The sequence below is a fragment of the Erpetoichthys calabaricus genome, chromosome 9 (assembly GCF_900747795.2).
Source record: "Erpetoichthys calabaricus chromosome 9, fErpCal1.3, whole genome shotgun sequence".
Taxonomy (NCBI): Eukaryota; Metazoa; Chordata; class Cladistia; order Polypteriformes; family Polypteridae; genus Erpetoichthys; species Erpetoichthys calabaricus.
This window is the reverse complement of record NC_041402.2, coordinates 92,862,740-92,888,538: the sequence shown is the minus strand read 5'-3', so window position 1 is coordinate 92,888,538 and position 25,799 is coordinate 92,862,740. Positions and strand designations below refer to the sequence as shown.

At 38.5% G+C, this 25,799-nt stretch overlaps 1 protein-coding gene across 1 annotated transcript; it reads left to right on the top strand.

Annotated features, from left to right (window-relative positions):
• The first annotated feature begins 10,295 nt into the window (after positions 1 to 10,295).
• Positions 10,296 to 23,741, top strand: tpi1b (triosephosphate isomerase 1b). The gene is made up of 7 exons (XM_028809916.2): positions 10,296 to 10,501; positions 12,300 to 12,423; positions 21,920 to 22,004; positions 22,119 to 22,251; positions 22,530 to 22,615; positions 23,158 to 23,245; positions 23,327 to 23,741. The coding sequence occupies exons 1-7, from the start codon at positions 10,387 to 10,389 to the stop codon at positions 23,443 to 23,445; spliced, it is 750 nt and encodes a 249-aa protein (XP_028665749.1). The 5' UTR covers positions 10,296 to 10,386; the 3' UTR covers positions 23,446 to 23,741.
• Positions 23,742 to 25,799: the final 2,058 nt, after the last annotated feature.

The following is a 25,799-nucleotide window of genomic DNA, read 5'->3' as shown; positions in this document are numbered from 1 at the left end:
AGTGTAATTTTCTGCCACAACTCTGACTATTCCTAAGACTTACCAACTTTGGGAGGGATACAGTTCACAGTTGCTTACACTTCCATCCAGAACTACGGGCTACTACATTCTGTCAGTAGTTCCTTTGGACTTCATCTGGGTATGATTGTAACTGTATCCTTCCCATTGGGATGTGTGCCATCTCCCACACCCCAGTTGACCAGAAAGAACTTGGTTCTCAGCCCCCAGTGGTACAATAGAGCAAATATGCAGGCAGGAAAGCAGGCTTTAATACTTCTTAAACTTTAAGCATCATTCAAATTGATAGTGCCACAAAGAAGAGCAAAATAGTGGGAACACCATACAACTTGGTACTGCTAGATATTTAGTCCCATTTCTTGCATTGCTTCAAGTATTAACAGTAATTCAGAGCATTCTTGGATTCATGCATCGTCCTTCCCCTTTCTTCTCTCGTTCTTTCTCCATCCTTTTGCCTCGGCCTCACCTCTGTTCCTATTCTAATCAGCTCTTTTACTGCCCTTATAAAGTTTTTGCCATTTTCCGAAGTTATTAAAACTAAAATCACATTTCCAAAATCAGCTGCTGTAGCTCATGAGTCTGACATCATAAATGGTGCCAAAAGCACAGCATTTTTGCATAACAAACACAAGCATGCCAGGCTGTCTCTAACTTAGAGCCAACTTATGAGACCATGTGTGCATTATGGTAGCAGTTCTGCATTATACAGTTGATGTAAACCAGTTCTTGTGTTTTATCAACAAAAGCATACATAGCCAAGCAATACCTTCGACTCGCAATATAGCAGAGCTTATCACACTTTCTGCTTAAGCTGTCGGAATATTCACGTTAATTCTTAAGCAAACACAAAGCTTTAGCAGACAGTGTACACTTTGCAGTAGCCAAGTAACAAGCCATTTTAGTACAACAGGCTGTTGCAGTGTAGGAAGGAATAAAGCATCTTTGCAAATGTCCACTTTTTAAACATTGAAGAAAGATTCTTCTCCTTCCTCCCAGTTTGTGTGAATGTGAGTTCAGTCGGGGTGTACTGGAGTTTCATCTTACTGATAAAAGTATTTTCGCAGGTCCTTAAATCACCACAATTCTTTCTCAATTATGGTATATTGTGAACTGACATATAAATGTACAGTATTTCCCATAAAAATGTCCAGAACTTGTGCAGTGTTAATGATGCATATTTGGGATGTTACCAGTTTACTAAATTGAAAGAAACTGTCATATAAAGACAAACTAAACATAAACAGACAGCATAAATGTAAAAATAAAAATTTTCTAGAACATAAATATACTGTATATTGGTAATTCAGATGTAAGTGTATAGCATTTTTTTTTTAAATGAGCATTATATGAGAGAGGGTGAAGGAAACAACACATTGAGTGTCGTCTGTGCTGAAAAAGATGTTGGCAGGAAACCCAGAGACAGACTAATTTGGCTTGGTGTTGTTTGTTTGGTGATAACCAAGTATTAAATTCACTTCATTGCAAGAAGTTATAGTATATCCATCTCTCTATTTTAAGAAAGTATCACAAATGGGATAATACAAGGGTGTAGTTACAGTCAAACTGTAAATGTGACTTTACAAGAGCAGCTAAACTAAAGATGAAATTCCATCACCCTTTTAAAGATGGGCACTCTGTAACATCCGGGCTTGTGTTGATTCTCCACATCTTCTCTTTAGCTCACTCCTGCAGTCCTTATTTGCACTCTCATTTCAGTCCTGTCCAGGTGATCCCTTCTCACTTTGTCATTGTTCATGTTTCTAAGCAATTATAGACTTATAAAATGTAGGTTTTGGGTGATCTGTTATTAATGTTTCGACTTCTTTTCATTTTTTTTCCATACCACTTAAAACTCTTTCTTCTACATCTATTCCACACCCATCATTTTCTTCCATCTCTGACCCATGGTATAATTGAAGCTACTGCTTTGTTTTAGTTCTGTTATTCTTCTGACATTGATCTTAGTTTATGCTGTAGCTTTAGCAAACACCATTACTTCAGTATTAGTAGCATTTACTGTACCTTCAAACCTTTACATTTCAATAATTCAGCCATTGTACAGTTCTCAAGTGAACTTCTGCAATTATTGTGTCATATGTGTACTTTATGTCCTATGGGAGGTCTTTCCTTACATCTTGGCAAGTGACCTCCAACACCGTTATGAGCGTATGGAACTGAGCCAAGAGCTCCATTTGCACATCGGACTTCTGAATGTGATGCATTATAGTATATGGCTTTGATTCAACTGAATATTTCCTTCAGTTACACCCTTCTACCTCTAGCACCATAATATCACCTCCTGAAGATCCCAGTTATAAGGCTCTTTCTTTTTCAATAAAATTTCTTTCAATTGCTTTCCAGGGTCTTCTCATATAATTGTCTTCTGACAAAACTGACACCACAAATCAAACTGTACACTTATAGTTTTTGTAACTTTTCATAGTCTTTGGTCCATCAATCCTCCGATTTGTAATGTGTGCTTTATCCCACGGTAGTTTTCACAGTCTAGTATTTGTTTTCATCTGTTTATAGATTGGCTCAATACGTTGTTCTAGGCACTCCTTCTTTGTACAGATTGTTTTTTCAGAATTGCTGCTTTCCCACTGCAGGAACTTTTTTCAGAAAGCAGTGACTTTTTTTGAATTTAGGAACTTCTGCAGCATTCAAGCTGCAGGAACTCTGACGTTTTTAGGTTGTACTCTATAGAGTAAGTACTTTTTGTTCAACCAGAAACTATTGTGGGTGGGGCTCAGGTAATGAAATGTGCTGATTGGCTGACCACAAGCATTGGCTCCTTCTTACAAATCTGTTAGTAGTTTGGACTTTGGAGAGTTATCAGTGAAGATGGAATGTTGCCCTTTGCAGGGCATCACTCCTTAGCCACCTCCCTGAAGCCCTCTGCTATGCACCACATCGAAGGAATAATCTCCCCCATGAACAATGACATTAGCTAATGCAAGAAAGGTCTTTGGATACGCAGACATTACCCTGGAGTTCTTTGTGACCGCCTTGAAAACGTTCATCATCTTCTTGGAATGATCTTTATTGGTGGCCCAGTCCTGAGGGGGGTAACAATGGTGCTGAATTTCCTTAATTTATACACAATCTGCCTGACAGTGGACAGGTAAAGTCCAAACTCTTTTGAAATGGTTTTGTAACGTTTTCCTGTCTGGTGAGTATTAACAACATTTTTTTCTGAGTTCCTAGGAAATCTCCTTTGATCGACACTTGACACATTTCCACAAACTGGTGTGGTGAAGATCAGACTCTCTGAGAAGATCCAGATTTATCTTCTTTAAACCAGGCAGGGCCTCCCACATGCACACACCTGGTTGTCATCCCATTGACTGAAACACCTGCCATTCGTTTCCCTTTCAAATGAACTGATACTCCTAAAGTTTCACATACTTTTTCACATACAAATATGTACCTTTTGGATCATTTTCCTCATAAATAAATGGACAACTATAATGGTCTTGTGCCATTTGTTTAACTGGATTGTATTTATCTTGTTTTAGGACTTATGTAAAAATCTGATCAAGTTTTAGTTCTATTTATGCGGAAATACAGAAAATTCTGAAGTGTTCACAAACTTTCTAGCACCACTGTAAATCAGTAAAGGCAGAACGAGACCGGATTTGGTGCAGCAAATCTTGCTCACCATAAATCCATCCATCCATCCATTTTCCAACCCGCTGAATCCGAACACAGGGTCACGGGGGTCTGCTGGAGCCAATCCCAGCCAACACAGGGCACAAGGCAGGAACCAATCCCGGGCAGGGTGCCAACCCACCGCAGGACACACACAAACACACCCACACACCAAGCACACACTAGGGCCAATTTAGAATCGCCAATCCACCTAACCTGCATGTATTTGGACTGTGGGAGGAAACCGGAAAGCCGCCCATATAAATCCATATAATTGCTTTATATTAAAAAATGTAACACAATCACAAATTTAGCAACTACATATAGACACAAAATGAGAAGGGTTGGGGGGCACTATTCAGACACAACAAAATGGTATACAATTATGTATAGTACGAATCTATGACTGAACAGTGGATATGCCATATTTTATACATATTATATGCCTGATTATTTAAGTTGCAGTGGAAAAGACATCTGCTAAATAATACAAATATTAAATCAATTTTGTCTTAGAATTAGCAGCAAAAAAAAATTAGAGAATATTTCTGGGTTAGATACTAGTCATGTTTCTTCAGAATGATGTGTCTTATTTGCATTTTGTTAAAGAGAGCCTGCAAAATACTACACCAGAAAAACTTAAAATTGTATATTGTGAATGCTTTCATAAATGCCATCTAGGCAGACCTATTAGGTATTTTACACTTGAAGGGATAATAAAATGGTTGCCTATCCTAATTTATTTATTTTCCATTCTAGAATGTCTGGGTTCATTTGCCAAATTCCAGGATCCATGCAAACTCGGATCAGACAGTTGTGCCAGAAGCATAGTCTGCTGCATTAAAATCTAAAATACAGTACCTTGCAAAAGTATTCCAATCTATCTTCAATTTTACTAAACACACTGGGTAACAAAATGTACCTTTTTGTTGCATGAACCAGAAGTAACAGGGTTAGAGAAAGTTAACGTGAAGATATGACAAAAGGCAAAATTCTGAATTTTGTTGACATGTAAATTTACTGGCACATACTTATAAATGCAAAACAAGAGAAGAAAAAGACTTAATAATTAGATCATTTAGAACTAAGACTGAAACATGGATTTATGAGGATGGTTGGACTGAAAACCCGCAGCCACAGTGGAACCCCAGAACTGGACTTGAGAAACCCTGAATGGATGGAATTTCATTTGCTCATAATGCTGTCTTTTGACGGGAACAAGACTGTCCTCTGCCAATATCGGTACCTTCAAAAATGGTCGTAGTAAATCTTAATGCATGTCTCCGAATACTGCTGAATTAATAGCTTCACTGCCGAACTTGCCTGTGGCAACATTATTAATTACTCCTTAGACTTGAACCTTGACACGACCCTCTTCGCGCTCTGCGCAGACCAACGACTGGAGGAGTTCGTTTCATCGCTCTGAAATAGAAGCGAGTGGCATTCTGGGATAGACGCAGACCTCCCATCGGCCAGGATTTGTGGTGAGGGTGGAGTTCTGCAGTTGTATTTGTACGGCATGACTGATACTCCCAGATGTGGAGCGGTGGATGGCACATGTGTTGGAAAGCACTTAACACTCTGAATTAAACACCCGGGCGGCAGTAAGAATGTAAATATGCAACAGTGGCATATAATAACTGAAGACGAACAACTCTGGTGTTTTAAAGTATGATTTATTCTGGGCAAGCTGATCTCTAAAAACAGGCTGTCAGCTCCTCCATCATGACGACACATTCTGGCAGGAGGTGACAATGTGCACATCAGTGTGTTCTCCTCTGCTTTGACTGACACCCCGTCCAAGGCTTGAACGGTTCGGACCTCACGCCACATGCTGCTCAACTATGCGACTGCCAGACTTTCGAAAGATGCCGTGATTACCCCCCGCTAGAATGTAATATTGGATGGCGTGCTATAAACCGAAATCATATTCAAGGTGGGATGTGACAGGGAACAGTCTGCGAATTTAACCAGAAAGTGACAGGGAACAGTCTGCGAATTTAACCAGAAAAACGTAAATTTCATCCAAGGTGATGAAGGATGTTCCTGATATTTAATTTGTGAATACTGAAAGTCCACATATCTTAAAGAAATTGCGTATTCTATTTTTTAAAAAAACATTTTATTGAAATTATTAAAAGCAAATAACATTCCATTCAAGCAAATCAAATTTTACAAAACTAAGTTCAAATCAAAACCCACCCAACGTAGTCTTAGATAGATAGATATGTATTTATCCATCCATTATCCAACCCGCTATATCCTAACTACAGGGTCACTGGGGTCTGCTGGAGCCAATCCCAGCCAATACAGGGCGCAAGGCAGGAAACAAACCCCGGGCAGGGCGCGCACACACACACACACACACACACACTAGGGACAATTTAGGATCGTCAATGCATCTAACCTGCATGTCTTTGGACTGTGGGAGGAAACCGGAGCACCCGGAGGAAACCCACGCAAACATGGGGAGAACATGCAAACTCCACGCAGGGAGGACTCAGAAAGCGAACCCGGGTCTCCTAACTGAGAGGCAGCAGCGCTACCCACTGCGCCACCGTGCCGCCCTGTATTTATCCCCAAGGGGAATATTAAACTTTTAAAGAAGCTCACAATATACAGTATATTGGGGATGACTGGAAGGACACTTAAAACATTGAGGAAGTATTGGGGTGGCAGCCAGGCCAGCTCTTTTAATCAAAATGTGAATAAATTCAAACAAAAATAATGCTTGATGGCATATACAGAGAACTTTACATAAATTAACGAGGAGTTTTCCTGACTTATTTAAAAGAAAATCAACATCAATATTGTAAATGCCATAGAGGAAAGATGGGTGTACTAACCAGGATAGGGGCGGAGTTCTTATCCAGATTGGATGCCATAAAGGAAAGATTGACAGGATTGGAGACACAATTCACCCGGATCGCACTGTAATCCTCAGTCTATAATGAATAGACAGACTAAATGTGGATTCCAGGAACAGTTCATACCCCCAAACAGAAGGAGACAGCGTTCCTCACGGCTAATCCCAATCAGGGCAATGGCAGGGTTGCATGGGAATTGGAGTGCAGAAGTGTAGCTCTGTCGGCGTCCTTGGGTACTGCCAGAGGGCACTGTCGGAGGAGGGCAATACTGGTTTACATGTGACCTGGAAGTGTTCCTGATCGGCAATGCTTTAACACTGGAAGCAGTCCTGGGTTGCACCTGAAAAGAAACCTGCTGCCTCACATCAAGAAGGAAGCAGGTGACACTGTTGGAGGAAGGAAGGAGGAAGACATTGATTGAATTGTGTATTGGTTATTGATCTTTCAGGGGTGGTTATTGGAAGGGTGCTTTTGATGAATAAATATCTTTTATTTAAATCCAGAATCATGTTGCACAATACTGTGTCTGCTGTTTGTAGCTCAGTGGCACCCCTGGTGGGTAATATATATTGCGCAACATGATTCTTGTGGTTGGTCGGCCAGTCAGCAAACATCCACCACATCCTCTCAGTTGTGAGAAACATCTCGTGGATATGTGATACAGTATCTGGTAGGTAACCAGAAATGTTCTTTTTCATGGTCTGAGAGTCCTTCAGGTGCCTTTTGGCAAACTCCAGGCAGGCTGCCATGTGCCTTTTAATAAGGAGTGGCTTCTGTCTGGCCACTCTACCATACAGGTCTGATTGGTGGATTGCTGCAGAGATGGTTGTCCTTCTGGAAGGTTCTCCTCTCTCCACAGAGGACCTCTGGAGCTTTGACAGAGTGACCATTGGGTTCTTGGTCACCTCCCTGACTAAGGCCCTTCTCCCCCGATCGCTCAGTTTAGATGGCCGGCCAGCTCTAGGAAGAGTCCTGGTGGTTTCAAACTTCTTCCACTTAAGGATGATGGAGGCCACTGTGCTCATTGGGATCTTCAAAGCAGCAGAAATTTTTCTGTAACCTTCCCCAGATTTGTGCCTCGAGACAATCCTGTCTCGGAGGTCTACAGACAATTCTTTTGACTTCATGCTTGGTTTGTGCTCCGACATGAAGTGTCAACTGTGGGACCTTATATAGACAGGTGTGTGCCTTTCCAAATCATGTCCAATCAACTGAATTTACCACAGGTGGACTCCAATTAAGCTGCAGAAACATCTCAAGGATGATCATTGGAAACAGGATGCACCTGAGCTCAATTTTGAGCTTCATGGCAAAGGCTGTGAATACTTATGTACATGTGCTTTCTCAATTTGTTTATTTTTAATAAATTTGCAAAAACCTCAAGTAACCTTTTCTCACGTTGTCATTATGGGGTGTTGTGTGTAGAATTCTGAGGAAAAAAATGAATTTAATCCATTATGGAATAAGGCTGTAACATAACAAAATGTGGAAAAAGTGATCCGCTGTGAATACTTTCTGGATGCACTGCATATATTATATATATATATTGCTGGTGTTTGTGTATTTCCTATGGCAAACTGCATAAGAAAACTGGTCAAGGAGGTACCATGGGAAAAGGAAAAAAAAAATGGGAGAGGCAACATCTGCTGAGTGTGAAGCAAATTGCAGAGGCCAATTACATGATCGACGGAACAGTGACAACTGTAGCATCCAGTAAGCAACAAGCACAGGTCGTGCACTGACCTGCTCCTACTCAAGAAGTACTGGATATCGAAACATTGATCTTAGGAGGACTGGAGGTCCAGGTGTTTCCAATTTGATTATTTTTTTGAATGGTGTGGCATTATTTATGTACACTATTTGAAATAAGGTGTTTTTACTGACCAATTATGTTTCCAGTGAGTGGTGACATGTTGCATGTTGATTAACATATGCAAGTAAGAATTTCCCTACAGTCTATACATGTGGCAACAATGACCCCATAAACATAATATGCAAACAAGTCAAGTCACAGTGCCTAAAGCTAAACAAAATTAAACTTGATGCAGTGTAAATATAAAGAAAGAAAAGTCTGAATAAGTGTAAGCTGCCTTAATTTGGGGTGATCATAGGAAATGTAATGATTTACTTCATGAGGTAGAAGTACATACCGGTAATAAAGAAGAATAGTTGTGCCAAATATTTGAAATAGTAAAATGTGTGGTTCAATATAACTGTCTAAAGTCTAAATATTCTCAATTGTAGTTGAAATGTATCATTGTCCACCTCCTGATAGATGTCCATGGAGGGCTAGATCCTTCTAAAGGATTAAAAATTAAAAATCCTAATCATTTACCATGAAATAGTCTAAAATGATACCCAACTTTATGTTTGAAATTTGTTATTTTTAACCCACTTCTAGTGGCTCTTAGAGGACTAGGAGCAACCATAAAGAATCAAATATCAAAAATATTGTCATATTCATGATCAACAACCTCAAAATATGATAAAACAACACTCCACATTCCTGTATTACCAATACTTATTTTTTCAAAATTTTGTTAAAAGAATTAACTTTAACCCCTTGTATCCCATTACGGGTTAATACACCTGGGGTCAGTTGATGTGGCATGCACAACTTCAAGTCCTTCTGATCATTTTTGGTTTACTCTTTATCATAAGGGTGTAATTCCCTGCAAAAAAAACAGTCCAAAAAAGATCTAAAAATTATGGGTTTTCAGGCCTAGAGGGCCAAATCCTAAAAAAGTTGACATCTTGCATAACTAGACATCAAGCCAAGTTGAATGGTATGTTATATGTGGGGGTTCTCTTGTACTGGTGAGTCAGGAGGCACCAGACAAAAAAAAAAACTGAAGCAATTTCAAAGCATTAGTAACTATTTACTGTAACCTATGTTTTACTGCTGTTCCTAAATGATTAATGGGCCACACAACGTCAAATAGCCCATACCTCATCTGATCTTTCTCCATGGGCATGCCTGAGTGGAAAGACAGTCCATTACAGTGACATATGTACTCACACTAAGAGTCACCAATTAACCTAAGCTACATATTTAAGAAGTTTAAATTATTTTGCTGAACGTGCACAAAACAAACACTTCTAAAGAGAGAATGCTTCCCCCACACAGCAGCTGTACTCAACACTGTTCCATCCGTAACTTCTACAGTAGTGTAAGGTGTAAGGAATAATCCTGTCATCTTGAGTGCTGGAGTGTCATTACTGTTATTTTCCAGGGTCAAGGTTCCCAAAACGATTGTTTTTTCAATTCTTATTTTTCCACTCCACTGCTGGGCTGATCTATAGGATGAAATTAACCACAAATGCAGTAGAAGACCCATCTGTGATGCAGACTAATAACTAGCTATCCTATGCAATTACAGTACATCAGAATTGGTATTAAACATATAAAACAGAATCATGTAATTGGTGTATAACACGTTTGATGATTCATACTTATTCTAGTAGATAAACAGTCATTTTACTATTTATACAAATATTAAAACTAAACAAAAATAATGATAGCATATATAATAAACATTTCGGAGCGAGAAATCAATCCGGGGCTTCAGTAATTTCCCCTCAATTCAGAAATCGCCACAAGCACTGACTCCAATACCGTCCAATCAAAAATTCCTGCTTCCTACTCGTGATGGGTAGAGAAGCGCTCCAATTAGCGATCGCCGGGCGGTGCTTTCTTGATGTACAGCCAATAGGCGGCCGCAGGGAAGGGGTGCAGTACTGTTCTCTATAAAAGCCTTACGCGTCAATGTGCACGTCGCTAGTGCAAGTGTGCTCACCTGGTTGTTTGTCTGTATTTTTCTGTGTTTGCTAAGCTTTAAAGTCAGGCACTATGAGTCCCAACAGAAAATTCTTTGTTGGAGGAAACTGGAAGATGAATGGAGATAAGAAGAGCCTGGGGGATCTCATCAACACCCTAAACAGCGGCAAGATCAACGCCAACACAGGTCGCTGCAAAAATATAATTCATTATGTCTTCAGTACTGTCGATGTTGTATCTGTTTCTTAGAATAAGATCACCACGTCACGTAAAGGGTATATTAACTGCAAGGATGTTTTTTATATTAGTGACACGTGAATAAAATAAAAATAATAATATTTAAAAAGACAGTTTGAATGTGTCTTAGAATAAGATCACCACGTCACGTAAATGGTATATTAACTGCAAGGATGTTTTTATATTCGTGACACGTGAATAAAATAATAATAATATTTAAAAAGACAGTTTGAATTTGTTGCCTGTGCACGAACGTAGCGTGCAGTATTTCCTTACCCAAAAGGATAACACTAAACTTTCTGGTTTTATGCCTTTGAATGAGTCGTGTAGTTTGCTGGGTCAAATCGTACAGTAAAACCCGATAGGTCACGTAAATTATTCTAGGCTTGTATTCACGTAATAATCGTCAACTGAAATTTGCCTTGGTGTATTACACTACCGCCCTTTGGTTTCCTGCTTGTGAAGCTGTTGCAAGCGCATGCATGACTAATAAGATGGCCTTTTATCTGTGTATATTAAGATTGAATTATTGGCGTGATGATTTGATAAATGAAATGGAGCGGTAAGAGAGAATAGCGAAATTTTGATTGTCCATAAATCTTAAATCCCTTTTCTTCATATTCGTTGGCATATTTGTATGCTGGTGGTTATCTCGCGTGCCCACTCTTTAGATGCCCTTGGCAGGCCGAATGACCTTCATCACTGCCTCGGATGATGAATATTGCCTCCATGCTTCAACTAACGCCCTTCGCAGTCTGCTAACTACGATTGTAAATCGAGCTAAGAAACGGGAATTACAATTAAAAAGCCGTTGCGAACACTGTAGTCGAGAGAAGGTAGATTTTCAGGCCGAAGATTTCTTGCATGGTTGCAAACGATGGTATTGGAGGAGGTCGAGCAGTTCGGATTGTTGTTTCTCCTCAAAATTAAACTAAATATAATGATTTTTCCCTCAAATTGAATTCAAGTTCAAAGCTCATCAGGGGTGGGAGGGGATTATTTGATGCTGCCGGCAGTTGTCCTAAATTGACCTCGAGCCTTCCTACACCTCGCCGCCCCCAAACCTCCCAGCAGTCCGCTGACACCTCTAGAATATGACCAGGCCACGGCGGTAATAAGGACATGTTATCTGATGGCCAGCTGGATAGGTGATGCGTCCAAAGTGTTAAGCTTTGCCTACCATAACAATCCGTGCTGTTCAAACGAGATCTGCGGCACTTGTGGCACCGAGCCGCACTCACGGCTCCTGTGACGTCACAGTCGGGACCGGCTGCCCGGCGCTCGTGTGTGCAGCCGTGCACGTCAACGCGGAGTGAACTTCGCCGGCAGTGCCTGTTGTTCCTTTGAGACTTTTGGAGACTTTAAACCGAGAGGCTTTGTGCCAGGAAGTAAGTGGAGCGAAGTCAAACGATTTCTCAAGATATTTTTTTATATTTCGCGTTTGAAGCGCTTCTCACCGGAAGGTTTGAAAGTCCGTCAGTTTCGGAAGCCTGTCATCATTTTAGCTCTGACCCCTACAGAATTTAGGTATCCCTTTGACCTTTATGAATGAACTTTAATCTTTCCTTTATAGTTCTGCGCTGAAAAATGACACTGTGTCAGGGTAAAAATAGAGCTGTGCTGGACAGCTGGGGTTTGAGTTACAGTAAGGAAAGGGCAGTCGCCCAACTGTAAAGGGACACACAATGTTGCCTCGAACTGCCATGGGCTTTCGCTTTGCTGATTATATGATCTACTTGTATCTCCAGATGTGGTTTGTGGTGCTCCAACCATTTACCTCGACTTTACCCGCCAGAAGTTGGATGCAAAGTTTGGTGTGGCAGCACAGAATTGCTACAAAGTGGCTAAAGGTGCATTCACCGGTGAGATCAGGTTAGTATGGCCTTGTTAGTATGGTAAGATGCCCCCATTACATTACATCACTGGTGCCAGGTCGACAGAAAATTAATGTTGGCAGTCCTTTTTGTTTTACCCACATCTGAAGGAATACTCCACCCAAAAATTGTATATATAATTTTTATCAGTTACTTACCCTGTGTTTTTAGTGATAGCTGAGAAAAATGTTCCACTCTTACATTCTTATACAATGAGCTTCTAATGGGGCAAATGGGGGACCAGTGGCAAACAACGTATTATAATAGCAATAATCACAAATCCATGGGGGAAAAAAAAGCAGACTTTTGTCACATAATCCATACGTCAGTTATCCAGTTGTACATCCAAAACGTATAAAAAATTAAACATGTTGAAAACTGGAGTAGTTCATAAAAGTGAACCTCATTCAAATGTGATTGAAAGCTTTTGGATTCAGGATCCACTTCCCCTGTCTTCAATTCAAAATTTCAAAATTGTTTGAGGGTTTATTTTTATTTATTTAATAATCTGAATTCCCAACAATAAAAATGACAGAGTGCCACATAATACATTAGATTTTTTTTGGTATGTTTTTAGAACTCTGTGGTTTTAGTAATTAGCAATGTGGCATCCCTGAGATTGACAAGTCATTTGTAAAGGCCTTTTAAAGTATGCGAGTATGTCAGAAAGTGACACTCCTGTTTTAATATGACAGATTATATATAAATTAGCTTAACTAGTATGACTATTTTAAATTTCCTAAAGTTGGATAAATTGGTGACTAAACTTTTGATTGCTTGCTGGAATTGTCTCCAAGATTGATTCCTATATTGTGCCCAATTCTGCTACAATAGATTCCTGAAACTGTGTACTGTAGTTTAAAGTAACCAGATACTGAAAATGGATTAGCTGGTAAATTGGAATACATGTACAGTATACCATGCTGGGCTCTGAATTGGACTGAAAGAGAGAGAAAGAAAGAGATTGTGAGCAGGCACTGATACAGCGCTGTGCCGCACTCACCACACGATGAACCACCTCAGGACCCCAAATCAGGACCGACCATGTCGGCTTGTGAATGGGTAGATGTAGAAAGTGGTTCCTAAAAGTATTTGATGATTATTTTTACAGGAAACCTTTCCAGATATTAAATAGTTGAAACATGATACACTTCATGGGCAAATGTTAAGGTGAGCCAGTGTGTAAAATTTCAGTACCTCTGTGGTTTGGTTACAATTTAGTTTATAAAGTGGAGAATCTGTCACTGAATATGTAATATACTGCAAGAATGATCTTTATTAGATATTCAGAGTTTTGGTTGACTCCTTTTTGTGTCAAGATTTTATAGAATGGGCAGAGCAGAGTTTATGGCATATTTTGTGTTCTTCAGAAATCTCACTTGAGCAGTCATACTAATGTAGACTGTATCATGGCTAATGTATGACATGAAAAATGTGCTTGGCAAGTAACCCCACCTTGGTAATCTTACCATTTCCATATATACACTAGCATTCAAAAGTTTGCACTCGCTTTTAAATGCTAGTATATACTATATGTGTATGTTACTAGTATATGCAGTACAGTGTGTATATATGCTGCATATGTACTGTATATGCTTGTCACTTTGGACTTGTGCTTCAAGCACTGAAAAGATTATGTACTGGAAATGTGGCAAAACAATTGGCATGAGGAGAAGTACTAGACATTAATGGAGAGAAAACACAAAATCGTGTAAGTAAAAGGGCAATTGTACTGTGCAATTTATAGAATCCCATTGTGCGACCCCTTAAAAAGTCTGAAAACAGCAGTCATCCATATGTCCTGCGTATTAACTCATTTGTTTTGCCCACAATGGCTGTCTTAGATGGAAAGAATATCTCCCTAGGTGTGCACATTTTTCCTGTGTGCGTTTTTGTTTTTAACTGTGTATTTATCAGCCGGCTTTTGTTGCACAAGCTTTAGTAAGTGACAGCTGTAGACTGCTGGTAGGTTGTACAAATGACCATTTCATGAATTTCTGCCACATCCATTAACATTATTTGAGGATGACTTTATTTGTACAAAAACATATTTTAGGTTTTTCAGCAGATTTGTGTCACAGTTATCTTGTATAACATTTCCATTATAGTTTACCAAACACCCTGGAAGTGTGTGCTAATGAACAGGCTTTATGTTCATTAAGGCATTTTGGGCTGGGGCAAAAGTAAACCAAAAACTAGGTAACTTGTAAGGTATTGGTTACATGTAGCCTTTAAAACACTAATTACTACTGTTTGTATTAAACGGGGCCCTGCCTCCTAAAGATTAAGGCATACAACTTAAACAAATGTGGACATTTATATAAAGGCCCCTGATGTGAATGTCTTTAACCTAACCCATTTAAATTTAACTAATTTTTAAAATTTATTATGAGTTGAGTGGCACGGTGGCGCAGTGGTAGCGCTGCTGCCTCACAGTTAGGAGACTTGGGTTTGCTTCCCTGGTCCTCCCTACATGTTCTCCCCGTGTCTGCGTGGGTTTCCTCCCACAGTCCAAAGGCATGCAAATTAGGTGCATTGGCGATTCTAAATTGTCCCTAGTGTGTGCTTGGGGTGTGTGTGTGTGTGTGTGCACCCTGCCCAGGGTTTGTTTCCTGCCTTGCGCCCTGTGTTGGCTGGGATTGGCTCCAGCAGACCCCTGTGACCCTGTAGTTAGGATATAATGAGTTGGATAATGGATGGATGGATTGAGTCGATTATTTAATGGTAAAAGTGACCATCTGGAAAACTCTTTATAATATAGTGCACAGTCATACATATACACTTGTTCCCACTGAGTCATTTACATGATGCACAACCCAATATAATTTAGAAAATTCAATTCTAATATGTATATGCCAATCCAAACATGGTACCAGCATCTTGATGTAGATTAATGGCTTAGAAGGGAGATGGGTCATTAAGACAGATTTTTAGCGGAGCTTTTTTTTTTTTCTTCTTTAAAACCAATGGATTTACTGATTATAATTTCAGACTAAAGTACTTGGCTCTTAACCTCAAGTGAACGTTGATGGGATAAAATAAAAGAAGGGATGGAGTTCATCTTCCAAATGTGCAACTTGTGTGCCTATGCTGCACATGTCTTATCTGTTTTAGCATGCTGGATCTCTGAGGTTTATTTAAACTCTTGTTCGGGGACTGTCTAAATCAGTAAGGTAAACAATTTACTGTTAAGCATCAAAGTGAAACATTTTGTATACTGTGTACACTAATATTTAGCTAACTGTTGAATGAGTGATGCTGCAGTGCACAAGTGTTCAAAATCTACATAGATGTAGCTATGATGCTATTGTATTTGAAAGGAGCAGAACATGAGTAAGAGTACATTGAAATAAATAACAGAACCAGAAGTGTTTGTAATTGTTAAAAGAAAGTGGAAATCTCATCTGGCAAGATTTAATTTGGTGTTTGTTTTAATCTACTTTTTACTTGTTTTAAATATATATGAAATCTTTACTATTTCTTTTCCAGATTTTGAAATAATGAAAGGAGTGTGCAAAAGGGGCCTGATATTGCAATAGGCAACAGTGTATGTGCTCTCAACATATGATGCCAATAAACATTTTGCTTCCAAGTTAATCGATTTTTTTTTTTTTTTTTTTTATTGCCGCAGTTAATATTATATAGTGAACACAATGTTTTGTTCAGAGTATGTAATATATTAAATTAATTATAAGATCGATATTTAATGATCTGGCAGCTTGTCTAGAGATGACTCCTGCTTTGTGCTTGTTGCTGCCTAGATATCCACTAGCTATCAATGACTGACCAAGAAAAGCTAAAGTGGCTTAGCTGAAAGAGAACGATTAAGATAAATTACATTTCTGGTTGATGGTTACTTTATTCCATGACATTCAGAAGTTTTATATAAAGTCAACTAAGTAGTGGTTTAATATTTCGGGAATAAATGGGCCCCAGTGATGGAGAGGTATATAAAGCAGGGTTATGAGTGGATGGATTAACGTGCCTTTATGCTAAAGTGAAATTATTTTGTTTTTCCTTCATATGTCATGTAAACAGTATGGTTTAAGCAAGTTTTATTGGAGCAACAGTCATCCCTTCCTTTCTATCTGAACCCATTTAACCTATTTCAGTGATTATTTATGCATTAGTTTAGAGTTTAGAGTAAGTTGTCTAATTTTTCAAAGGTGTCTGTATATAATTTTTTTCTTTTTAAATAACTGAAGGATTTTATAAGAATATTCAGGAGTACTACCTCTGTTTGTTTGTTCTCTAAATGTAGGCAAAAGAATTAACCCAACCTCCCCATGCCCACATATCTGGATACTTGGTTAGTTGACAGTTATAGATAAATGGTAGCAATCAAAATTCTCTTTCTGCTGGTTAATCCTAGCATGTATCAGACTGTGTCACAATGCAATGCTGTGTATACAACTATCATTACCATTTAATATACAGAAGCAAGCATTGGTACTATTCTAAACAAGACATCACAAATAAGACTGCCTGATAGCAGCTTTAGAGATGTTGCTTCTTTGATAGTCAAGCATCCCCATCTCTCTGCTCGAGTTGCTTTCTCCTCATTACAGATGATCTTTTTTTGTAGAGGGAAGGGTTCAGGCAGTATAGCATCTGCACTGGCATTGCAAATCTTAATTCTTGAATTTAGATTTGTCAAATATGTATACATGTATATTTTTGGTACTTGGTAATGAATAATTACTCCTGTCAAAATTGTAACACTAATCTATGTATAAATTGCTACGTTATCCATCTTAACTGTGGTTGTTGACATTTACTGTTCGGTTTTGAGGAGTTGTCGCTAAGCTTCTCTTAAAGAACATAAGAAGGGAGAGCAAATTTAATGTTTATAAGTAGATAAATAAGGTGCAAATCCCATTAGATTATTTTTTGTAAATCTTGTGAATCTCATGCAGATGTGGGCAAAATCTTTTTTTTCTAAAATTTAATTATATGCCATTAATTTAAGGTTGTTTGAACACCGTGCATGACGCTGAATCATTCAATGAACAAAGACAGCTCACCATTTCCCGTTTTTTTTGCAACTCCAGGAGATTAGCTATTGGGTAGTGTGGTCATGTCTCACTTAGTCCATTTCCTATAAATGCGGACTTGCTCCTAATCTTCAGACCTCTACATTTAGCTTCTCTAAATTTCTTTCGGCAACTGGAGCCTATAATGTTTCCTAAGAGGAGACTAATTTGCACCGCAATTGGCCCATAAGCTCAAATTCCTTAGATATTCCTGCTCTTGACACAAATCGAATACAGTACTACTCCAAACAGCCAGTAATGTGATTGCAGCTGACTATGTACTCAGTGGCCACTTTATGTACAACTACCTATTTAGTACTGTGAAGGGTCCCCATATTTACTTTCAAAACAGGCTGGATTCTTTATAGCTTGGGTTCAACAAAGTGCAGGAAACATTACTTGATGATTTTGATCCATGTTGACTCAATAGCATTGCACAGTTCCTACAGATTTTTGCCCACACATCTTCATGCAGTGATCATTCCCTTCCACTTCATGCCAGAGGTGTTTTATCTGGAGACTGTGCAGGCTACTAGAGTAAACTAAAGTGACTATTATGATTGTGCTTTGTGACATTATCCTCTTGGAAGTTTTTTTTGAAAAAAGTAGGCTATGGTCACTGCGGTGGGCTGGTGCCCTGCCTGGGGTTTGTTTCCTGCCTTGTGCCCTGTGTTGGCTGGGATTGGCACCAGCAGACTCCTGTGACCCTGTAGTTAGGATATAACGGGTTGGATAATGGATGGATGGAGGCTATGGTCATAAAGGGAATATACATTGTTAGCAACAATGTTAAGGTGTGTTGTGCAATCAAATGACACCCTGCTGATATTAAGTGACTTAACAGAAGTTAGTAACATTGACACGGGTGTGGATCTTGGAATTCAGGGTCTCTTGTGATCATCTGAATGTACCCATCTGCGTGTCACACCAAAAATGAAACTTTCTCGGCCTATGTAACATTTTTCCAATCTTCACTTATCTGGTTTTCAGGATCATTTGCCCATTGTAGTCTCTTTTGTTTACAGACGTAGAAGCTGGTGTGGTCTTCTGGAGCTGCACATGGTCTGCATTAAGGTTTTCATACATTATTCATTCAGAGGTGTCCTCCTGTGGTTACTAGCTGTAAAGAGCCATTCCTGTTAGCTTGCATATGAGTCTGCCTATTCTACTGTGACCACACATATTAACAAGATAGTTTTTGTCCAAAGAACTACCACTCAATTATGTGTTTTTTTATTTTCACAAAATACTCTGTAAACTCTTAGGACTGAGATTTTCACATATTACAAAAACAGCTGCCCTCCTGGAGTAATGGAACAATCATAAATGGCATCATCAATAACACCATGGTAAAGTCAATTGGATCTCGGATTTTGCCCATTTTAATGTTTGGTCAGACTTCTAAATTTCTTGACCATGTCTGCACGCATATCAAGCAGTAGTTATATATTAGATTAGATACATCTTAAATTTAATGTAGTAAAGTGCTTGTCAAACGAGACATAAATCCATTAATTTTGAATGTTGGCAATGCAGCAGGAATGGGTAAGCAATCCCCAAGACTCTTGCTGTTTTCTTTTACTGGTATGTAAACTTTGGCTAGATATAATTTGGAGTGCACCAAGCAGCTCTTTAAATGTGACATGTTGCATGTTTTTCAAAAATACATGATGGAGAAACATGGCTTAAAGACCTAGAAATTTGCTTTAATTTAATAATAAACTTTTTTGTATTGGCAGTGCTTTAGTGCATACTTGCATGCACCTTTGTTTTATCTGAGCACAGTTGTAGACGAGTAATATCTGCTCAAGTTTACTGTAAATGACCTATTGGAGTTAGTTTCTGGTTTGCTTTGGGAACTGTAGCACTAATGAAATGCCGTGGTTTTTTGGGGGGGGCATGCAGCATCTGGACATGCACAGTTCTTGAATAAAATTTGAAGAATTGTATATTGTAAAATTAAAAGGATGGATACATTGTACTTAATATGACTATTTAAAATTCTGATTGCAGATCCAGTGCTCAGTTGCTATTCTAGTACACAGATACTAAATTAAAGATCATCATAATGACTTGCGAGTTATGGGTTGGTATGTGAGGGAACACAGAATTTTGAGATCGCAAACATGAGAAAAGGAAAGAATTCTACTATGCAAAAGACAGAGAGAAGCTGCCACAGTTGTAGACGCACTTCAAAAAGCAACCTGTTTATGGAACTGGTTCAGAAAGGGGGAAAAAAACAAACTTGATTTCTGCACCTTTTGAGAGCAGTTATTAGAACTTGTAGTGTAATGTATGAGGATGTGGTAGTTATGATGGCCACATTAATTACCTTTTAATACAGCACCAATACATAATCTGGATACGTGAATGGAGGCTTTGTGTTCATCCTCCTCTTGTAATGAACATAGCTAGAGTTGTGTGTGTCCAGCCATCCATCCTTTGTTTTAACCAGCTGTTCCATTTGGGGATTGGTGAGGAACAGGTGGCTATCCTGGCTCCACTAGACATGAAGCCGGCTGTTTTGGATGGGGTGCTACCCTTGACCACGTCCGTCTACAACACTTGTGAAATGAGCTGCTCAGTAGGTTCATTTAAAAGTAAAATTTTAGTTCTACAAAACTTTTAAATTGTCCAGAAGCTTTGAATGCAAACGTCTAACAATATGACATGTAATGTAATGCATTGACAGAAGCGAACACTCAGAGGTGCACAGTTGGTGGGACTAATATTTTAAAAAAAATTTTGAAAATGAATTGGCAAAGACCACATTTGTGTCATTTATTATGTTTTTGAAATCAAGCTAATGTTCCTTTGTATAACAACTAAAATGTGCCAAATCTGGAGGGGGCATGGATGACACTTTTGTATGGTACAGGATTAGGATGCATCCTCTAGTTACGAGTTGTTATTGTTTTCGTATTCAGTGTCAAATTCTGTACCAGTACGTGAGCATGAGTAATCTCAAAGTCTAAGCAGATATGTGAGGCAGCTTCAAAACAATTTAAGATTTTTAAGTTATTCACAAATGTAGCCATAATGTTGTCACAAATGGTAAAAAAGGATGGAGAGAGATGGTAAATTAGAGCATCAGGAGTTAGTCAGATTTTAAAATTGAAGTTAATTTGAGTTGTCCAATAAAAATTTTTCTGCGTTCTTATCTAACGAATATCTTTGAAATACACAATTTTCACAACAGTTACATCCACAAACCTGACAAAATGATTTTCTGACAAACCTAAATGAAAAGTGTGCTGTTAAAATAAGCTTTAAAATGTTTGTATAAATAGAAATATTCAAAATCTTTATATCGTCTTATTCACATGGCAGTGACATACAGGTAATGTTTGCTTAAAACCAATGCTAAAAAAAAAATCATTGTTTATTTTTCAGTTAATAGAATAAAACTGTAAGCAAATAAATTGTGTATGTGCACAAGGTAAGGTTGGGTAACTTAGGGAGTCCATGATGATTATAAAGAATGAAACAAACTCTAGACTGAAAAATCTCCAAAGACAATAAAATCCTCCCATCCATTTGATTTTTCCACCCCTCTCGGCCACATACACTGTTCTGAGCTTTAAATTTGTATCTTTTTTGTGAATTAAAAGTAATAATTCTTAAAATTAACTTTTTAAAAAAAAAAAAAAAAAAATTTAGATGTAGATAATAAAAAATAGGAGGATGCGCACATACCAATTGTAAATACTATCTGTAATAGCTTGTTAAATAAATGCAAAAATTGTATGGGGGGGGTTAAAGAACTATCATCTTTAGATTTATCTAGTAAGAGTTTAAGAGTTCACTGTTTAACAATTTAAGCCTGGAAAAAGGTAGTGCTTGGTGGTGGTGTGCCAAGAAAAGTTAAACTGCTGATTTAGTAGAACTGAAATGCCCCAAGCGTCTTGTAAATCTGTGAACACCTAAAGGGGCGCTCTATAAAATGAGTGTTTTTGTTTAACAACACTTGCTTAGCATAACTTGCATTCTCAAGCCCACTTTATCCATTTTTATGTTGTGGGGGCTCTAGCCTATCCCAGCGACAATGCATACAAATTAAACAACCTTGAATAGGGCAATACTTCATCACATGGCCCAGACACGCACGTGCCCACAAATTAGAGCGATCAATTTGGAATTATTACTACTGTGCATGTTTTTTGGGGGGATGTGGCTATAAAATTAGAGTATATGGAGAAAAATCAACTTGACATGGTGAGAACATGCAAACTCTACAAAAGTAATGCCTTCGAGCAGGCTTCACACCCAGGATCTTGTAACGCTGTCCAATGTTTATATTTCAATGAGTTAAAGTACTTCTGATCCCACAAATATGATAGGTACTCATTTAATAAATGGGGTGTCCACCTTACCTCTTTGCATGTGATGGTTTAGTAGCATGCCTTCTGTGCCATTAATACCGTATCCTAACATGTGTCCTTTGCTTGACCCTTGTTACAGCCCAGCTATGATCAAGGACTGTGGTGTCGGATGGGTCATCCTTGGACACTCTGAGCGGCGCCATGTCTTTGGGGAGTCTGATGAGGTATGGTAATTAATATCTTGGCAGATCTGGAGCTGGCACGGTTGTGTTCTGTACAAATTGTTGATATGGACAGTACTCATTGCTGTTTTTTGTGTGTATATGTGGTGAGTTCAGCTGATTGGCCAGAAGGTCGCACATGCATTAGCAGAAGGGCTTGGGGTCATTGCCTGCATTGGGGAGAAGCTGGATGAAAGGGAGGGAGGAATCACTGAAAAAGTTGTCTTTGAACAGACCAAAGTTATTGCAGGTAAGTCAACCTTCCCAACAGAACAGAGTATTACATCATTTATTATGTAACAGAAACCCTCATCTAAAGCAATTTACAATAAAAACATAAACATTATTGAGCTTGCACTATGTGAAAATTGTGTTGTAAGTAAATCAGATATTCTATCAATCTTTGCAAGTTTACATTTGGTTAGCTAACGAACAGGTCATTCAGGATTTCATTTAGAGCTCTAGAGTTTTCCCTTTGTATGTATAGGCTGTGTCTTGGAGGTTACACATTTTATATAATTCTTTTAGACAATGTGAAGGACTGGAGCAAGGTGGTTATAGCATATGAACCCGTCTGGGCTATAGGAACTGGCAAGACTGCCACGCCTCAGCAGGTATGTATTTTTGTATTTTCATAATGCCTTCTCTCTTAATTTTGTGATTTTCAAAATAATCATTAAAACCTTGTAATACTTCTAGTGTAGTTTTTCTTTTTGCATTTCGTCATGTATCATTCTGCCATTTGATATACAGAGTTGAGGATTGTATTACAGAAAAGGTTTTACACTTTGACTTGCACATTAAGAAAAACCTCCAGATTTCCATTTTGGTATGCTGTACAAGTTTAAGAAGTAGTTGTGCAGCCGCACCACAGTATGACATAACCGTTAGATCTTAAGTCTCCAATGTCCTTGCATATATTGTACCAGTCAGTGTGCTGGTTAACCTAACTTATACTTTGGATTATTGGAGAAAACTGACACAAATGAGAATGAGGACAGGATGCGTAGATCAAGTCTCCTAGAGCTGCTTGGCATTAAAGCCATTGTTGTCATCTTGGCTATGAAGTTTTTAACTTATGACACTGGACATACAGCAGGTTGTGTAGCGGTGCTTCAAATCTAAATTGCTGTACATTTATTTTTTTTGAACATAGGCCCAAGAAGTCCATGAAAAATTGCGTCAGTGGTTTAAGACCAACATATCCGAGGATGTGGCAAAGTCTATTCGCATTATCTATGGGGGTATGTCTTTCTATCTACCCATTTGTAGCGGACTCTCTTCCCAGTATCTGTTTTTAATAAAATCTCTTTTTCTGTATGCAGGTTCTGTCACAGGAGGCACTTGCAAAGAGCTTGCATCACAGGCTGATGTAGATGGTTTCCTGGTTGGAGGAGCTTCATTGAAGCCGGAGTTCATAGAGATCATCAATGCCCGGGAGTGAAAGATAGACATGTCGTCCTCATTGCAGGGCTTATGCTTCACCACGTGACTTGCATATAAGAAACTGGTCGCAAAGCGGGCAGGAGGCCTGAACTCTAATGTGTCATCCCGGCTAAAAGCTCTGTTTCACTAGGCCCAGTTGAGGCACCAACAGATGATTCTCATCAGGGAAATGTGGCCACATAAGTAATCACGTCCACTGCACTAACCTTCAGAGTAGAATTTCCCCATTTTGCTGTGCTCCTTTTTGAATCCTCCATATGTATAAATGTTACAAATAAAAACGGTTAAATCTGACTCCTTAAAGTTTGGATTTGAATACTTGGTATTGGGGGTGCTAAAGGTTTGGAACTGTTTTGATGTGACATTGACCATTTAACACTCCTCTTGGGTGTGTGTTCTATTAAGTCTGCATTAGGCAGCTTGTGGCGTTTGTGTAGGCATTTTTATTTTTAAAGGAAATGTTAGGAATTTTTCAAGTTGAAGTTATTTCTAAACCAGCATTTGTCATGCAAAACTGGCACTTTACAATGGAGGAAATGCCTCCAGAATATAAAATCCTAAAAACTTGCCTAGAATGTGCTTTTTCAATTTCTTTAAAAGAAAAGGTGCCTTCTGCGTTTGAGGCATGGGTGTGACATCAAAAGGGACCTGGATCAATGCTCAACAACTGACCTCGCTTGAAAAATGAAAGTATTCGGTACGTTTTTATGCTTTTTTTTTTTTTTATTTTATTTTTATTTTTTTTTATTTTCTGGTGATTCTTTGTACCCCATTGCCCACCATTGTAAAGCACCAGTGTGGGGAAAGATAATACATAATTTATTTTTATAATTTATAGAAAACACTAAACTTTGGAACACCAGTCTGTAAGGCAAATGCATATATATCCCGTTCGTGAAAAAATAAGACTTAAACACATTCTACAAGATCCCCTCTGAGGCATAAGTTAACTTTACTTGTCAACAGACTTTCCCATATTGTTTTTTATACAATTGCTACACAAAGTTTTGCATTTTTTTTGCTTATACTTTTATTTTAAGAAACATTCTTGTCTACTTTGTCATTGAACCACACTCATCTTGCAAAACGACATTCCCTCAAGGTATGCTGTGCTGTCTAAATATTGGGCAAGAGGACATTTGTTTATAATTTTTACTTTTGTATTACTGCTGCTGATAATTAGAAATATTCACTATCAATTCCCATACTATATCCTTTTATTATTTTTCTTTATTGCTGTCTTTACTTACTTGCATTCTGCATTTCCCAAGATATATGCCATTTTTTTTTTTTTTTTTTTTTTTTTTAAACCCTAAATGTTTTATTTTTTCCTTGTATGGGTGTGTCTTTTTGAATATTGAAATTCTGATGCTGAATGAGGTTTTCCGTAGCCGCCTTAGTGTGGTGTACCCCAGAAATTTTTTTTTTTTTTTTTTTTTTTTTTTTGTGTAACAAACCTATAAATCTCAAAACATAAACGTAATTACATTAGGAAAGGTATATCTAGTGTCCACTGCTGCAGATTTAGTACATATCCTTTCCTGTGATGTAAGAGTCCCCAGTGCACAGCCCACCATTGTTCCTGGGTCAGTAGAAGTGTTTCTTTGGACATTTCCCCCATCCCCTCTGTGTTTTGTACATAAGATGGTTGAATGTCTGTGTATGAGCGAAGAGGCCCATAGTGCAAGGCGTAGTGACTTTTCAACATTTCCCCAACATGAACGTTGACATTTGCTGCATTGTGAACTGTGCTTTGGAGGGGCTAACATCTTTCTTATCCTTCTAATTGATTTCATTCATTTTGCCACACACCTCTGCACCCAATTCACCAGGCACACCGCTGGTCGCCATCTGTCAACTGGTCATCGGAGGCGGACACATTCTCATCACTGTTGCTGGATTCTACTAATGGTTCAGGCTAATTTTGTTCTAAAACGGGCTTTAGAGCTTCTGATTTAAGTGTCATTGTGGGTTTTTGGTTAAACATACAAATCTCATTATTTTTTTTTGGCACCATATTGTTTAATCCACTAGATGGCAACAGAGTACCATCACCCAGGGTTATTTGAGCTTAATTCTGCACACCCTGAGAGACTCTGAGAGAAACGCCAAGGAGATTAATACTCAAAGGTTTTGACAAAATCTTAGTGGTCAAATTTTAATATTTTGTATAATTCTAAACTTCCCCAAACCTCCTCCTAATGTAGGGCTTTTGAGCAAGGATAGCACATTTTGGAAGTACCACCATATCCACCATGATATAATGTATATGACAAATTAATAAAGTATTAATTCCATCTCATCTGCTCTTGTTTAAAATATTTTAAGTCTATAGAAGCCATTCTCCTGTTC

Bases quoted from the DNA above. Each gene is read 5' to 3' on its own strand.
- tpi1b (XM_028809916.2), top strand. From the start codon at position 10,387: ATGAGTCCCAACAGAAAATTCTTTGTTGGAGGAAACTGGAAGATGAAT. The intron at 10,502-12,299 runs GTCGCTGCAAAA...TTGTATCTCCAG, and splicing joins CAAGATCAACGCCAACACAG to ATGTGGTTTGTGGTGCTCCA. The intron at 22,252-22,529 runs GTAAGTCAACCT...TAATTCTTTTAG, and splicing joins ACAGACCAAAGTTATTGCAG to ACAATGTGAAGGACTGGAGC.